General features: G+C 49.9%; 1 protein-coding gene across 3 annotated transcripts in view; it reads right to left on the bottom strand.

Annotated features, from left to right (window-relative positions):
* The window catches only part of DNAH10 (dynein axonemal heavy chain 10), a 150,165-nt gene that overhangs the window by 18,320 nt on the left and 115,622 nt on the right, over positions 1 to 16,223 (bottom strand). For all 3 annotated transcript variants that reach the window (XM_067015312.1, XM_059040733.2, XM_067015313.1), the window contains 7 exons: positions 16,085 to 16,165; positions 13,347 to 13,544; positions 12,643 to 12,804; positions 10,262 to 10,436; positions 4,414 to 4,595; positions 2,210 to 2,346; positions 798 to 1,015 (listed from right to left, as the gene is read on the bottom strand). In XM_067015312.1, the coding sequence (XP_066871413.1) occupies positions 798 to 1,015; positions 2,210 to 2,346; positions 4,414 to 4,595; positions 10,262 to 10,436; positions 12,643 to 12,804; positions 13,347 to 13,544; positions 16,085 to 16,165 (1,153 nt within the window). The remainder of the gene's footprint in view (positions 1 to 797; positions 1,016 to 2,209; positions 2,347 to 4,413; positions 4,596 to 10,261; positions 10,437 to 12,642; positions 12,805 to 13,346; positions 13,545 to 16,084; positions 16,166 to 16,223) is intronic.

The raw sequence follows: 16,223 nt of genomic DNA, 5'->3' as shown, positions 1-16,223 counted from the left end.
TTCTGTCTAAGACAAAAGAAATCCTGTGTTTCATTTGGCCTCTTCTGGTAAATGGTCAAAGTCTTCTAGGTTTTAGACATATTGAGGGACTTCCCTGGCGGTCCAGTGGTTAAGACTCCACGCTCCCAGTACAGGGGGCAAGAGTTCGATCCCTGGTTGGGGAACTAAGATCCCACGTGCCGCATGGCGCGGCCAAAAACAAACAAACAAACAAAAAAATAGCCATATTGAAAATGGTTTGTTTCCCATAAGGAAACAATATTTTCCAGTGTTTTCCATACCGTTTTTACCGGTGCCAGGTAAGAAACTATTGTCACATCCAGTGGACCAGCTATGGCCCAGTGGGCCTCTCGCCCATAAGCATCAAACAGCTCCACCTATTGAAAACAGAAGCTCAGGACTGAACCAGCCACAAGGGTCCAGAGACAGAAGTGGGCTCCTCCTCCAGACCCATCCAGCAGGGACTTGGGGTTAAAGGTCATCAAGAAGCAAACATTCCCAGGCCCTACGGCACTGGTTTCCCGCCCCCCCCTCCACTGCTGCCATGCCTCCCCTTAACAGTTACTCAGTAAATTACACTCGATACCTAGTTTTAAGACTCTATAAAATGGCCATTAGGCACCTTTAAACATGATAATAGTAAAATCAGAACTTTTTCACACACACGGTTTTCAGCTCAAAATGCAGGGTGCAATAAAGACTCCGCGTGGCGAGAATCTGTGCTGCGGATGCTCACTCACAAAGCACCAAGTGTGGCTTAGGGCCGCGTAGCAGGAAGGCTCATTACCCAGGCTGACCTGACATTCCCAGACCCCAGCCCCGAGATGAGCTTGTCGGCCGCGATCAGCCGTCTCTCCATGATCTCGGCTTCTTCCTGCAGCTTCTGCTTCGCCAGTACGGCCGCCTCGTACTTGGCCCCCAGAGCTTCCAGTTCTCTCTGGATCGCTGCCAGCTCATTCTGGGTCCTCTCCAGCTCACGTTTGGTCAAGTAAAAGTTCCGCTCCAGCCTGGCCACCTACGTGAAGACAGTTTGCAGAAAGATGGGGAAAAGGCCGCCCGTGAGGCAGGGATCAGACAGTCACAAGAGGGAGGAGATATGGGAACACGTGTGTATGTATAACTGATTCCCTTTGTTATAAAGCAGAAACTAGCACACCGTTGTAAAGCAACTGTACTCCATAAAGGTGTTAAAAAAAAAAAAAAGACAGTCAGTCTCACACCTGGGCTTATGTCCACCTGCAATTATTATTATTATTATTTTTGGCCGTGCCACGAGGCTCGTGGGATCTTAGCTCCTCGACCAGGGATCAAACCCGGACCCACAGCAGCGAAAGCGCTGAGTCCTAACCACTGGACCACCAGGGAAGTCCTCCACCTGCATTTCTAAGGCTGCCCCTACCCTCTGGGGCCACCCTGTGTCACAGCGAGGCACACGGCTTCTTTTCTTAGCGACCTCTTCAACGGTTTGATGCAAAAGCCCTACATCCCATTAGAAGAAAGACCTCCTGCATCTGAGTTAGCAGGCGGCTTAATTTTCGTGTGCACTAGGGTCCCAGTAAGGGGACCCTGTGATTCTAAGCCAAAAACTCAAAAGAATGCGCTGAAGACTGTTGGTCCTACTATGGGTTCTAAGTTTTCTGAGTGATAAAATCCTGACTTATAAACCAAGGTCAAAATATGGCTCAAAACGGTAGAATCAACCTTATGCAATTCTCTTTGTAGTGCGTCTTCTGCATGTTCCCTTAACCCAGTGGTTCTCAACAGGGACCGACTTCGCCCCCCAAGGGACACATGACAATGTTTGGAAACATCTCTGGTTGTCAGAACTTGGAGGAAGGGACAACGGCCTCCGGTGGGTGGAGGCCAGCGATGGCGCTCAGCATCCTACCGTGTCCAGGACAGCCTCCCCGAAGAGGAGGAGCCAATCTAAAATGGCCGGGGCACCCAGGGTGAGAAACTCTGCTTCGGCCCTCGAGAATGACTTTACCCTCTTTCCTTCAAAAATCTTTCAGACTTCGGTTCTGTCAGTCCACATTACACCTAAATGAGAGCTATAATTCAGGGTTATCATTTACTGGGGGAAAAAATGTTTATGCAGTGTAAAATCAGAGCCTTGCCAGAATTTCCCCAGGAAAGCTGTGGACACATTCATTCTGACTCCAAAACGATCTCTTGGCAGAAGTGTGCAGGTCTTACAGATGGGCAATACCTTGTCTCTCTTGGGCTTGATTTCTCTAAAAACGTCACAGTAGCCCATCACAGCTTCCACAAATTTCAGCATCCCCAAGCCTGCCTTGCTCACAGCTTCCATTTCCTCAGTCGTGGTACTGAGGGTCTTCAAGAGGCCTAAAGGTCAAAGACGCAATGATTTCCATGAGCGGTGAGCTTCGTCTTGGGAAAATAAAATGGCAAATCAACCGCCTACTAACAAAGTAAGTGTAACTAGTTCCTTCTCCTCGGTAGGCCTGTGAGCAGGATCCGGACAGCTTTCCCACGGACGACAGGTGGGTCCAAGCCCGAATGAGTTTTGTGTAAGTGGATGTGTAAGATGTGAGTGAGGGGCACATGTTACTGCCACCCAGGACATCCTATGACACAGGAACTTCCGTGTGACACCCAGCACCTCCCGGGGACCCAGGGCATCAGTGGGGACCCCCCAACTGGGCACCAAGGTGGCTCAGAGCTGGCAGCTAACTGGGGTTCCTAGGTCATCACAGGGCACCATCACCTCCACCTGCACCCTCACCCTGGGAGTAACTGCACATAAATGGAAACCCAGCCACCGACTGGGCAAAGAGAGTGCCTTGGGCTTTTGTAGCTGTCGTTATCCTCTGTGTTTCGATTCGCTTTATTTTGTTTTTTTTTTAAGTGGCTGAAAAAATGCACTGATGGTCAAGTTCTGAACAAACCACCGTGGTAAACAGTGACACAATGAACTTTTACTGCCTTTGAAAAAGACGAATTTCATTCTCACTGGCTAAGCCCTGAGGCAGGTCAGGAATCAGGCTCAGGGGGAATGCAGGCATCTGTAACTGAAATGGGGGCACGGAGTGGGTGGTGCACCCCCACCCCACCCTCCAGGACCTACAGAAGATTTCATACTGGCAAAAGGCACAAGGGAAGTCAAGGTTAGACCAAGTCTTTTTTCTTCTTCCCCGAATATCGATTTTTAAAAATTGAGGTAAACTTCACATAACATTAAATGAACACATTGAAGTGTACAACTGAACATGTTAAATAAACATGTTAAACAATAAACATGTTGAATAAACATGTTAAACAATAAACATGTTATAAAGTGGCATTTAGTAGATTCACAAGATGTTACAGGCCTCACCTCTATGTAGTTCCAAGACATTCTCATCATCTCAAAAGGAAACTTCACAGCTATTAAGCAGTAACAACCCATTTCCCCTCCCCAAACCCTGGCGAACACTAATATGCTCTTCATCCCTGTGGATTTACCTATTTACCTATGGATATTGCATATAAATGGAATTACAGTACATGGCCTTTTATGCCTGGCTTCTTTCACTCAGCATCATGCTTTTGAGGTTCATCTATGCTAAAGCACACAGCAGCACTTAGTTCTTTTTCATGGCTGAATAATATTCCACTGTGTGGATATGTTTGTTCTTGTTCATCCATTCGTCCACTGATAGATATGTGGGTTGTCTCCACCTTTTGGCCATTGTAAATCGTGCTGTCAGGAACATCTGTTTATAAGCTTTTGTTTGAATACCTGTTTTCTATTCTTTGGGGTCTATACATAGGCGTGGAGTGGTTGGGACACATGGTAATTCTATGATTAACTGTCTGAGGGGCTGCCAAACTGTTTTCCACACCATTTTACATTTCTACAAACAATGTACGAGGGTTGCAAGCTCTCCATATCCTCCCCGACACTTGTAGTTTTGTGTGGTTTTGTTTAAATCATACCACCCTAGTGGGTCTGAACGGTACACCTCATAGTGGTCTGATCTGCGTTTTCCTAGTGACTGATGTTACGCGTATTTTCACATGCTTATTGGCAATTAGTGTATCTTTTTTGGAGAAATGTCTGCTCAAGTCCTCTGCCCGCGAGACCATCGGACAATACGCACAGAAGACAAGGCAGGGTGGGCTCCATAAGAGTCATGTATCCCACCAGGGAAAAGCAGGCCCGTTGCTGGATCGCACACTCAGCGGGCACCCACTGGCACTGCCCAGCCAGCACCCGTCCTCCCTGACGCTGTCTTCCTCTGGGGACGATCGGTCCCCCTCTTCCGTCGGCAGCGCCACGGCGACACCATCTGGCCACGACGGGCGGCTCTGCCCGCGGCAAGCCCCCTCCTCGCTCTCCTTCCCGGCCCCAGAGACTGAGCCGCCGGGCTGACAACCGGCCTGTCTGCTCCTACATCTGTCTACACTCACCTCTGATATGTTTCACTTGGCTCTGGGTGACTGAGTCAAAGTCAATCTCCATCAGAGACCTCAGGAAGTTGGGGTCGGACATCATGCCTTTGGCGGTTTTCCAGTTGAGTTCTTTGTGCCCCTTCAGGATGAGGATGCATTCACAGACCGTCTGCACCTGCTTCGGGGGCTTAGCAAACGACCTGGGGAGAAACGGAGGCGCTCGTGGACGTGGCCAGGATCTGGCCTCAATGAGAGTTCCGAAAAGATGGTGAGTCGTTTCTTGGACGCGATACTGCGTGGAAACGACGGAAGCCACGTCCCAGCACAGACTTGTTCTCCTGGGGGTGGGCTTCTCCAAGGGCAGGGGCTGGGTCTCATCCATCATGTGCCACATCAGGCTCCTGGAATCGCACTGGGCACCAGGAACACAGCAGGGTGTCATTCGACGCAAACCCAGGCCACCCCTGAATCAGCAGCTCAGGGCGGAGCCTGAGCATCTGTGTTTTTAATGACACCCTGGGGTGATTCCTCAGACTCTAGGTGGTAGCCGCTGTCGTCATCGTCATTATCGTCATCACCCTATTTCCCACTTACAAGGTAAAGGAACAGAGCTCAAGCATTTGGATGGCCTGCCTGTGTCCACACAGCCCATGCCGCACCCTGGCATCCTTCAGGCTATGGAAGTTGCTGTCTCTGTCTTTGATGAAGCTGGACCATCTATCTGCTCCTCCAACACTCCGATGGCCAGCATCCTCGACCCTCCGGGGAACTGGAAACCCAAAAGGATCAGGAGACGGAAAGGCTGCATCGGCGTCAAGACCCAAGAAGGAACGAGCCTCACACTGACAGTAGCCAGTGGGCCCGCTTGGCTGGCTACCAGCGGCGGCCGGGCAAAGTCTATAAAAGCCGTGGAGACAGAAGAACAAGGAAACCGATGAAGAAACAGCAAAGGAAAGGAAGAGCCCCTGGAGGGCAGGGAGCAGCCTGGGGAGAGGCCAGAGTGCCCCAGAGGGAGGGAGAGGGGACACAGAGAGAGACCATCCTGACCCACACAGCAGCCTGGAGGCTCTGAACCCAGCAACCCCCAGACCCCTCCCGGCCCCGGGACCCCCACCCACCCCCTGAGCAGCCACACAGCTTAGGGCTGAGCCAGGGCAATGACTCCGGCACAAAGCCGGGGCCGATTAAGGTAATGGTCCTGAGTCACCAGGGAAAGGTTCAATTCTGCGGCGTTAGGCGCTCACAGAAGCAGGCGTGCCGTCAACTGTTCTTAAAGGGCTCCCTTCAGGTCTGATGAAGGTCAGGCCCCGGCTACTGCGCTCCGAATAATCCGAGGAGGAGGGATTATTATTATCAGTGAGATGTTTTCAGACACAAGTCAGAAAAAGCCTCGGGGTGGTGTCCTGAGCCCTCTGGAAAGTTAGGAACGAACGGTCCGGGGTTCTCAGCTTTCCCAGCTCTCAAATGGGGAAGCGGAACCGGAACCTTTCAGCTCCCGAAGCCTTGGAGTGAAGCTCTCTGTTACCAGTTTACAAACCACGCCCAGGAACCCCACTTATCCAGACCAGAAGTGTGGTGCCAGATCACCGAGGGGTTCGACAAAGTAAGGTGACAAGTCTGAGAAATGAAAGCGTTTCTGTTTCATTTGAGTCCTTTCTTCGATCACAAAAGAAACTCAGGGGGGCACTTCCCCGGGGGTCCAGTGGGTAAGACTCCGCGCTCCCACTGCAGGGGGCGCAGGTCCCATCCCTGGTCGGGGAACTAGATCCCGCATGTCACAACGAAGAGTCCACATGCTGCAACTAAGACCCAGTGCGGTCAAAATAAAGAAATAAATAATTTTTTAAAAGAAAAGAAAAGAGACTCGGGGAGAGAGAGACAGACGGACAGAGGTGACGCCAGGCTGCCTTCCCTGGAGGAGAATCCCCATCACAAGCCCCACTCCCCACCCCCTCACTCTACCCCAGACACTCTGACCGGCTCCGCTTCCCCGCCAACCCCCCCCCCCACCCCGGGTCAAGCTCCTTCCAGCCCCGCTCCAGCCTCCATCCCACGTCTCAGTTTAAATGTCACTTCCTGGGGGTCATCTTCCCTGATTACCCACCCCCCAGACTAGTTCAGGTCCCCCATTATCCACAGTCATAGCAATAAAGACCCTCCCTTCCTGACCTCCTCCTGGGTCATTTTACTGTACACGTGAGATTCCCATGTGCACACCTGCGCCCCCCCCCCAGACCATCGGTGAAGACCCCCTGCCTGGCCCATCGCCTCTCAGCCCCAGTGGCAGCACAGGGTGGGCGGGAGGTAGGCGCCCAATGATACTGAATGAAGGAAAGGAAGAAAAGTAAAATTGCAGGCCAGTAACAAAGGGAGCCTTTTCTACTCCAGAGAAACATCCACCGCTAATCTTCATTACTCCTAATCTTCCTGCCTTAACACTTAATGATTTCTGCAAAGGGGATTGAGCATTACAGAAAGGAAGCGCTATTTAAAGAATTAAAGGATTATAAAATTGTCAAGACCTAAATGCTGGCTTATCACTCGTAACATCCGAATGGCCTAAACAAGGCCAGACTGCGGCCATCTGGATCCAAACTCATTAAACCCAAAGAAAAATCCCAAGGAGATCAAAGATTTCAATGTAAACACTATAAAAGTATTAAACTATAAAAGTACAGGAGGAAACCATGGGGAAATTATTTTACAATCTTCCAGTTGCAAGGCCTTTTAAGTATGAGGTAACAGCGAAAGCCACAAAATAAAATATTGCTAAAATCTGCCACATACAACTAAAAATTTATACACGGCAAACGCACACAAAAACGTCCTAAATAAAGTCAAATGGCTGATGACAAACTGGGAAAACTATTTGCAACTCACATCATGGATAAAAAGCTAGTCTCCCCATTATATAAAAAGCCCATGGAAATGGATAAGAAAAAAAAAAAAGCAACAGTAACAGCAATCCAAAAGATAAATGGGCAAAGCACGTAAACAGTTCACAGAAAATGAAATACACAGGATCTTACACACATTTTTCACATATGAAAAAAAGGCCAACCTCACTCATCAAAAGGGAAATGCACATTACAACTACACACATACCATTTTTCATCTATAAAACAAGCAAAAAGCCAAGTGTTTAGTAGCGCCCTCTGTTGGTAAGGCCACGAAAAAGCAGGTCCTCGCATGTGTTGTCAGTGGGAGTGTGAATCTCCATACCTACGGGTGGGCATTAGGCAACAGCTATAGACATTATAAACACACACACCTTGGAACCCAGCAAGTCCACTTCTGAACATGTATCCTTCCAGTGGACTTGTGCATAGTGAAGTAAGGCAGGGTTATTCTTTGCCTCACTGTTTGTAAAGGCAAAAGACTGGAAATAAGCTAAAAATTCATAAACTGAGGCTGATTAAATAAATGATGGCACAGCCATCCAATGGACTACGCCAAGCTATTTTTAAATATTGAGGAAGTTCTCATATAACAACATGCAAAAGATCTCCAAGGTCTCAAGCAAAAAAACCAAGATGCAGAAAAATATGTATAGTATATTACCAATTATATATATATATATATATATTCTTTTGTTTGTTTGTTTGTTTTTGTTTTTGCAGTACGCGAGCCTCTCACTGTTGCGGCCTCTCCCATTGCGGAGCACAGGCTCCAGACACGCAGGCCCAGCGGCCATGGCTCACGGGCCCAGCTGCTCCGCGGCATGTGGGATCTTCCCGGACCGGGGCACGAACCCGCGTCCCCTGCATCGGCAGGCGGACTCTCAACCACTGCGCCACCAGGGAAGCCCCCAATTATATTTTAAAAGGCAAGAAAAAAGGCTACGGAAGTATCCCTTGCTCTACAACCCTTAGAGTCCAACGTCGGGAACTGAAGAGACACTTGTATATCTGGTTGCCTTGAACATGTACAAAAGCTGTCTGAATGGATATGTGAGAAACGAATGGCAACAGTTACCTGTCGTGTGGTGAGGCGGAACTAAGCTGATGGCGGACACGTGAGAGGGGGCTTTTCATAGCACATCATTTTGATGTTGGAACCACGACCCTAGCTAATGTTTACATGGCACTGACTCTGTGCTCAACCCAGTTGTGAGAGCTCTTTATGTAATAGCTCACTGGATCTTCGTAACAACCTCGATGCCATGGGGACAATTATTATCATCCACATTTTACAAAGAAGGCAATTGCAGCACAGAGAGGTTAGGTGACTTGCCTAAGGTCACACAGCCAGTAAGAAGCAAAGCCATGCATCAACATATTACCTGTTCCAATAATTACAATTTTAAAAATTACTCCTTTTGGGCCATAGGCCACTTTCATTTTCTCGGGGGTGATGCAGGCACCCCATCTAACTGCAGGGGACACATATCAAACTCTCCATGTGGTCCCACGGAAATCGACTCTTGGATTACATAAATACTCCTTCCAAATTAATACTCAAAAACGCTTCCCAACTCTCTGCTCTCAGATGCTTTTACGCTGCTGACCTGGGGGTAGTGCCCCAGATCTGTATAACCAGTGGTTGGATGTTTCCCTTGGAAATGTACGTGTTGAGGGTCTCTCCCACAACTCAGTCTAAACTTCCAGCACACGCTACTGCGGTTTTAAAACGTCCATCCTTATACCTTCATTGCAATCACACTGCAAAGCTCTGAAATCATGACCTCTTGCTAAGAGCAGCGGCAGCTCTGGATGACCCCCCAGGAGTTACTCGGGCCCCCTGCCCTGGAACTGGCTGAACGTTCTGTTCAATCCACATGTTTCACAGATGAGCCAACAGCCAGAGCACAGCTCTGGACGAGGGACGTTGCTCGGCCCTGAGCAAGAGAGATGAGCTCAGAGAAGCAGCACCGTCCCGCCAGGAACAGAAAACGCAGGGCCAGCTTCCAGCCTGGAGACAGGAGTCTCTCTCACAGGAGACCTGACTGTGGGACCAGAAGGACGGAACCCCTTCTGAAAATGAGGCCGTGACGGGGAGCGAGGAGAGAGCCGAGGCTCCCAATGCAGGGACACGCGTGGGGGGCCTGGCAGCACGATGACGGGGGTGGAGGGGGCAGACAGGACACCGTTTCTTCCTGGCTTCACTCACGGTGCTAAACTTCCCAGCGAGATCCACGAACGGTGCCCTGGGGGGGACCATGCCCCGCGGGGGTGGGGAGGAAGCTCCACACCAGACCCCTCTTCTGGACAGCAAATGGGCCCTCTGGCTGCGGGGGATGGAGTCCTTTTACAGACCGATTTGCAGAATGTCTGGGGCCACAGTAAAGACCCACTCTCCCAGGACTTCCCTGGCGGTCCAGTGGTTGGGGCTCGGCGCTTTCACTGCCGGGGCCCAGGTCAGGGAACTAAGATCCCACAAGCCGCGCAGTATGGCAAAAAAACAAAAACAAACAAAAAAAACCCCACTACTCTCCCCACCTGTAAAAGGCCGTCATTTGGCTAGACATGCGTGAGGGCATCTCCCACGTGTGGCACACCTTGCCTGCATCCAGGGCCCTGCCTCCTTTAGGGCAGACACTCCTCCGTCCTTCCCGTATAAAGGACTGACTGACGAGGCTTCAGCTCTCCCACCAGCCCCTTCTGGCACCCAGTCTCCTTCTGTGAGTCGGCCTGGGTTCAAGGCCAGTGGGCCATGGCACCAACTGGCTGGGAGGCCTGAGGCAAGTCGGCTCACCTCCCTGGGCTCCACGTCCCTCATCTGCAAAAGGAGACGGTAACAGTCCCCACCACGGCAAGTGCCTGGCGCAGCGGCCGGCACAGAAACGCCGAACAACCGTGATTCTCTCATGACTACTGTCAGGAGCGACGCTGGTGGCCAAGCACGCCGGGAGGCTGCCAGCCGTTACCTAATCTCGGTCACATCTGACTTGTCCAGTTTCTGCAGCTCCAGCTTGGCGGCCTCCAGGATGGGCAGGGCCTCGGCCAGGGCCGTCTCGGCCTCGGTCTTCTCCGCCGCGATGATCTTGTTTTGCTCCTCTATCTCCATGGCTTTTTCCTCCGCCAGCTTCTTCTTTTCCTCCGCTGTGGGGGGGAGCGGGAGGTCAGTGGAGCCCCTGGGGCATGGGGAGGATGGGCCGCCGCTCCTGAGCCAAAGCAGCGCAGCCCTCAAAGGTGGGCACTGGACGGAGGGGGCTGCATGAGCTTCGGCCAATATGGCGGCCTTGGGCGTTCCCACCGGGACAGATGTCCTCACGGCGCCTGGGGTCCCCAACACAGGGACGGCTGCTGCGACTCCGACCCTCCTTGACTGGCCTGCCAGTGTCCCCCCTCCCCCCGCCCCACTCCATCCCACAGGACAGCCTCCAGCCCTGCTTGGCCAGTGCTAGCTGAGGACATCAGAGCTGCCCTCCATCCCTGTTTTTCTGGGTCACTGACATCTCTCTGGCTCTTCATCAGCTTTTCCTACATTCACTCAGCCCAGCTCAAAGGCCGCCCGCCCTCCCCTGAGGTCACTCTCAGCCTCATCACTCTGTTTATCTGCTTCATGACACGAATCACAATCTGAAATGTCATCTGGTCATTGGCTTGTTGATCGGCCCCACTCACTAGAACGTAAGCATCTCCCCAAGGGCTGTGACCCCAGCGTCTAGAACAAAGCCTGGCTCATAGTAGGTGCACTGGCTTGAACAGTGTCCCCCTCAAAATTCATGGCCTCCCAGAACCTCAGAAAGTCACCTTATTTGGAAAGAGAGTCTTTGGAGATGTAATTAGTTAACACGAGGTCGTACTGGGTTAGGGTAGGTCCTAAATCCAGTGACTGTGTCCTTATAGGAAGGCCATGTGAAGACGTAGAGGGGGCAAGGCCACGTGACAATGGAGGGCCATTGATGGGAGGGGCGCGTCTACAAGCCAAGGAGCGCCCAGGATCGCGGGGCCACCACCAGAAGCTGCGAGAGGCCCGGAAGGATCCTCCCCTAGGGCCTTTGGAAGGAGCAAGGCCCTGCCAAGACCTTCATTTCAGACTTGTATCCTCCAGAACCCTGAGAGAATAAATAAACGCCTGTTGTTTCAAGCCGCCCAGTTTGTGGTGCTTTGTTATGGCAGCCCTAGGAAAAGAACACAGGAGGTATTCAATAAACGTATGCTGAATTCAGCAGTCTCTCCCCCTGATGGGGTGTGCGCTCGGGACTCATCCTCACAAGTCAACAAGCAAGCGTTCAGGTTGGCTGATTCAAGACGTGAACTCCAGGAGAACGTCGAAGTGATCCAGCCAGGGCTGGAACAAGCCCCAGCCGACAGCCCAGACTGCGGGTCAAGAGCAGACGGGGTGCCAGAGCCAAGTTGGGGCGCTGTGACCAGAGTAAGGAAAAATGGGTCCTGTGGATAGGGCCTGACACGATACAGCTGGAACTGAAGTGAACCAAGGTCATACGCAGAAGCGACACAAACACGGGCTAGGAAGAGAATACCCAGAGGCAGGGAGGCTGAGTGGCTTCTGCAGAAATCCAAGGACGAGCCGAGGAGGACACGCATCAGAACACAGGACTCTGAGAGACGATAGAAACGGGAGCCCCAAGACCCAGGGAGAAGGGTTTGGGGTCATGGCAGAGCTGCAGCTTAGGAGTTGTCCTGTGTGAGAGTCGTACAAAGTAAGCCAGTTCCAGGACTTCCCTGGCGGTCCAGTGGTTAAGACTCTGCACTCCCAGTGCAGGGGGCCCGGGTTCGAGCCCTGATCAGGGAACTAGATCCCACATGCATGCCGCTACTAAAAAAAAAAGATCCCGCATGCCGCAACAAAGATCCCGTGTGGCACAGCCAAATAAATACATAAATAAATAAATAAAAAGAAAGTCACTCCCTTAGAGCAGGAGGGAATCAGAGCAAGAGCAGCCGCCAGGCCAGGAAGCTCAGGTGAGGGGCCCAAGAAAGAACCCGGAAACAGGTTCACATTAGAACCAAGAAAGTCCCAAGTAAATGATGCTCAGGCCGAGGTCATTTAAACCGACCCAGTTCACTAGCCCATTGAGGGTAAAGAGATGACTCTTCCACATCCTGGCAAATCCTCAAGCTACCAGCTGTGGGTCCTGCATATGGTAACATCTTTAGTGCCTATTATAGGGGGCTTGACGCTAACTCAGAAAAATAGCAACGGGAGGGTCAAAAGACGCCAGTTCCTACAAGTGGCTTCCCCGGGATGTCCCCCAGAGGAGCCCTGTCCTGTTTGGGGTTTTTCTTGGCGGGGTGGGGCGTGGGGTGTCCTGACCCCCAGAGTTGGACCCACACTCACCTATGGCTGTATTGGTGGCGATCTCCTCCAGCAGGGCCTCGCAGGCAGCCGACTTCTCCGCTAGCACAATCTTCTGCTCGGCCAGCTTCTGGTTCAGCTCGTCCAGCTGGATGGTGGCCTCCTTCAGCTTGTCCAGCCCCCCCTCCAGACGCCTGCACTGAGCTGAGGAAAGGGAACACAGGTATTCACCCTCCAGGGGGCGCTGTTCCCAACACACCCAGACAAGCGTTCCAGTGCGATTCCTCCAAGGTGGGCTCCCCGGAAAAAAAAAAAAAATCATTTTCATGAGATGTCAAGCATCCATCAGTACCTCCACTGCCGTTTGGGGATGGCATCTTCCAAAATGAATGTATTTCTGAAAATAACCATTTGTTGGGCCAACAACCAGAGCCAGAGCATTTTTAAAAAACGTTTTCCAACAGAGCGCGTGGTTCTCATCAAATAGTATCTCTAACGCAATGAAAATTTAGAGCTAAGAAAGTGCATGGCCCAGCACAGAAAAACAAAAATAAAAGCATGCCAGCGTCCTGCCCACACAGACGAATCACTCTGAAATGCAAAATCCAACAAGTGCTTTGCTTTGCCTCAATCCTGAGTGTGACCAATCTTGCTAAGAAATGTCTGCTTAAGGAAAAGGTCAGCAGTTGGATCTTTATTCGTAAGTAATAACAATCCCTGTTAATCGTCCCATTCCCAAGTCTTACCCATATTATACTGAGTTTTCTCATCCAGTAATTTCGAATACGTGTTAATAAAATCCAGGTAGTTCTTGGGAGTTACGTAGTTGCTGCGCCTCAATTTCTGTAGAAATTGTTTACTGAATTCACCCACGGATTCGTGGACCAAAACAACATGTTCTACCAGATCTTCCATATTTTCTACTGGGATCAGCGGATTTGTCCCTGAAGAGGAAGGAAGGGAAAAGGGTGGCTCATAAAGAAAGGAAAGGAGCAGTTCCTCAAAAAGTTAAACAGGGAATTCCCATGTGACCCAACAATTCCACTCCTAAGTTTGTACCCAAAAGAACTGAAAAATGGACACAAGGAGATTCTTGGACGCCAATGTTCATAGCAGCACTATTCACAGTAGCCAAAAGTGGGAACCATATCCAAGTGTCCATCGACGGATGGATAAACAAAATATGGTCTGTCCATAAATGGAATATTATTCAGCCTTAAACAAGAAGGAGATTCTGACACACGCCACAACATGAATACACCTGGAAAACACGCTAAGTAAAAGAAGCTAGACACAAAAGGACAAATGTTTCATGATTTGACTTACATGAAATATCTAGAGTTGGCAAATTCGTAGAGACAGAAAGCGTATTAGAGGTTACCAGGAGTTGGGGGCAGGTCTGGGAGGACAAGCAGGGAGTGTTCAGTGGGGACAGAGCTCCGGTTTTAAAGATGAAAAAGGTTCTGGAGATGGCTGGTGGTAGCAGTTACACAACATTAGTGTAACAGAGCACACTTAAAATGGTTAAAAACGGTTAAAATGACAAATTTTATGTTATATACATTTTACCACAATGAAATACGATATAAAAATGTTTTAATAGAAAAGAGCAGTTATCACTTGTCAGTGGCTTTTCTGGACCACAATACTGATCCGCGCTCTGGCAATTTCTCTAAGAACACAGAAAGCCGATTCTCTGTCCCTACTGGTAGGAAGGCTAATAAGACAGTGTGGTCGGAGGGGCTGGAGGTTCCAGGAGAGAGATCTGCTCAGTGTCCCTGCTGTATCCCCTGTACCCCCAGCACATATTGGGCACAAGGAAGGTCTTCCTGTAAGTCTGCTGAAAGAATTAATAATCACTCCCAGTGCCAAAACCACATCACTTGGATTATCTCACAGATTGCAAAATACTTCCGCCTCAAAGCAGAAAATGAAGGAAGGAAGTAGGACCAAAAGCATGCATTCATCCAGATTCTGCATATTGGATCTTGAATTATACCAGGGATTAGCAAACCACAGCCATGGGCCAATTTAACAGCATGCATGAAAAGCTTTGCCTCACAAATATCCATCCTTATGGGTACAGTCATCCCAATTCCAGAAATATAACTTAAGGGAAAAAATTCTGAGCACACTCCATGCAGCAGCATTTATGATACTGAATCACTGAATACTGAAAGCAAAGCTAAGTGCTAATGCACGGAGGTGGCTAACAAGCCTGTGAAAGCTAAGGCACCTCCACATCAGGTGTCCTGCAACCTACCGCCTGCAGGACAAATCCGGCCTGCCACCTGTTTTTGTAAATAAAGTTTTATTGGCACACAACCACGCCCGTTCATGCACGTATTGTCAGGGCTGCTTTCCTGATGCGATGGTGGAATTGAGTTGTCGCAACAGAGACCATATGACCTGCAAAGCTGAAAATGTTTATCATGCGGTCATTCACAGAAAGTCTGCTGATCCCTGAGTTATATCATCAGGAAAGAGTCATTGTCTTAGCCCCCTTCCCCAAAAGACTGCAATCTGCCTATCAAGTGGGACTAGTTATTTGTTTATTGAATATGTATTTATAAGGCTGACACTATTTACAAGGTCACCCAGTGTCATAAATCTGTTCAAGTTAGGTCCAGATAAAAAGTTTTTCCCTGAGGATAAACTGACTTGCTTTCTTTTTTTTTCTTTTTTTCTTTTCTTTTTTTTTTTCTTTTTTTTTTTCTTTGCGGTGCGCAGGCCTCTCACTGCTGTGGTCTCTCCCGTTGCGGAGCACAGGCTCCCGACGCGCAGGCTCAGCGGCCATGGCTCACGGGCCCAGCCGCTCCGCGGCACGTGGGATCTTCCCGGCCCGGGGCACGAACCCATGTTCCCTGCATCAGCAGGCGGACTCTCAACCACTGCGCCACCAGGGAAGCTCTGACTTGCTTTCTTATTTTGAAGATTAAAATTAATAATCAAGGCCTCAGGGCTTGGAAACTGTAGAGCAAAATCAGCACTGATGGATAATCAGTTTACCGAAAGGTCCTTCAGGCACCCTTGGGGTCAGGGATCAGCACACTTTTTTTGTAAAGAGCCAAACAGTAAATATTTAGGCTGTGTGGGCCGTAGAGTCTCTGTGGCAATTACTCGGCTTTGTGGTGGTAGCATAAAAGCAGTCATAGACAGTATGTTTATTACATGTGTTCCAATAAAACTGCATTTACCAAGACAAGCGGTGGGCTGAATTTGGCCTTCAGGCCAGGGTTTGCTGACCCCTACTTTGGATGGTACCTAATCAATTTTTATCCTACGTTGTCCTTGTAAATCCCCCGAAATCTCTTTGGACTAAAACACAACATAAATCAAAACACACTAACAAACTAAAACGCCATTCACGGCCATGGGGGTTAACGGTGACAGAATCTACTGGACCAAAATTCAGAGTCAGAAAAAGGAAAACAAATGGCTTTGTTATACTGTTAACATGGCCCCCACATTAGCTGTCACTTACCTAAAAATGACTTAGCCACTGCATGCAGAGCTTGGGAAGGCCAGGGCATGAACCAGTCAATACCAGTGTTATTTACTAGACCTTGAAAAGAAAGAGAAACAAAAGAGATGATCGCTCTGCAACTCCGAGATGCTCGAGA

This window comes from Kogia breviceps, chromosome 15, assembly GCF_026419965.1.
Source record: "Kogia breviceps isolate mKogBre1 chromosome 15, mKogBre1 haplotype 1, whole genome shotgun sequence".
NCBI classification, from domain to species: domain Eukaryota; kingdom Metazoa; phylum Chordata; class Mammalia; order Artiodactyla; family Physeteridae; genus Kogia; species Kogia breviceps.
This window is presented reverse-complemented; position numbering and strand designations above follow the sequence as displayed.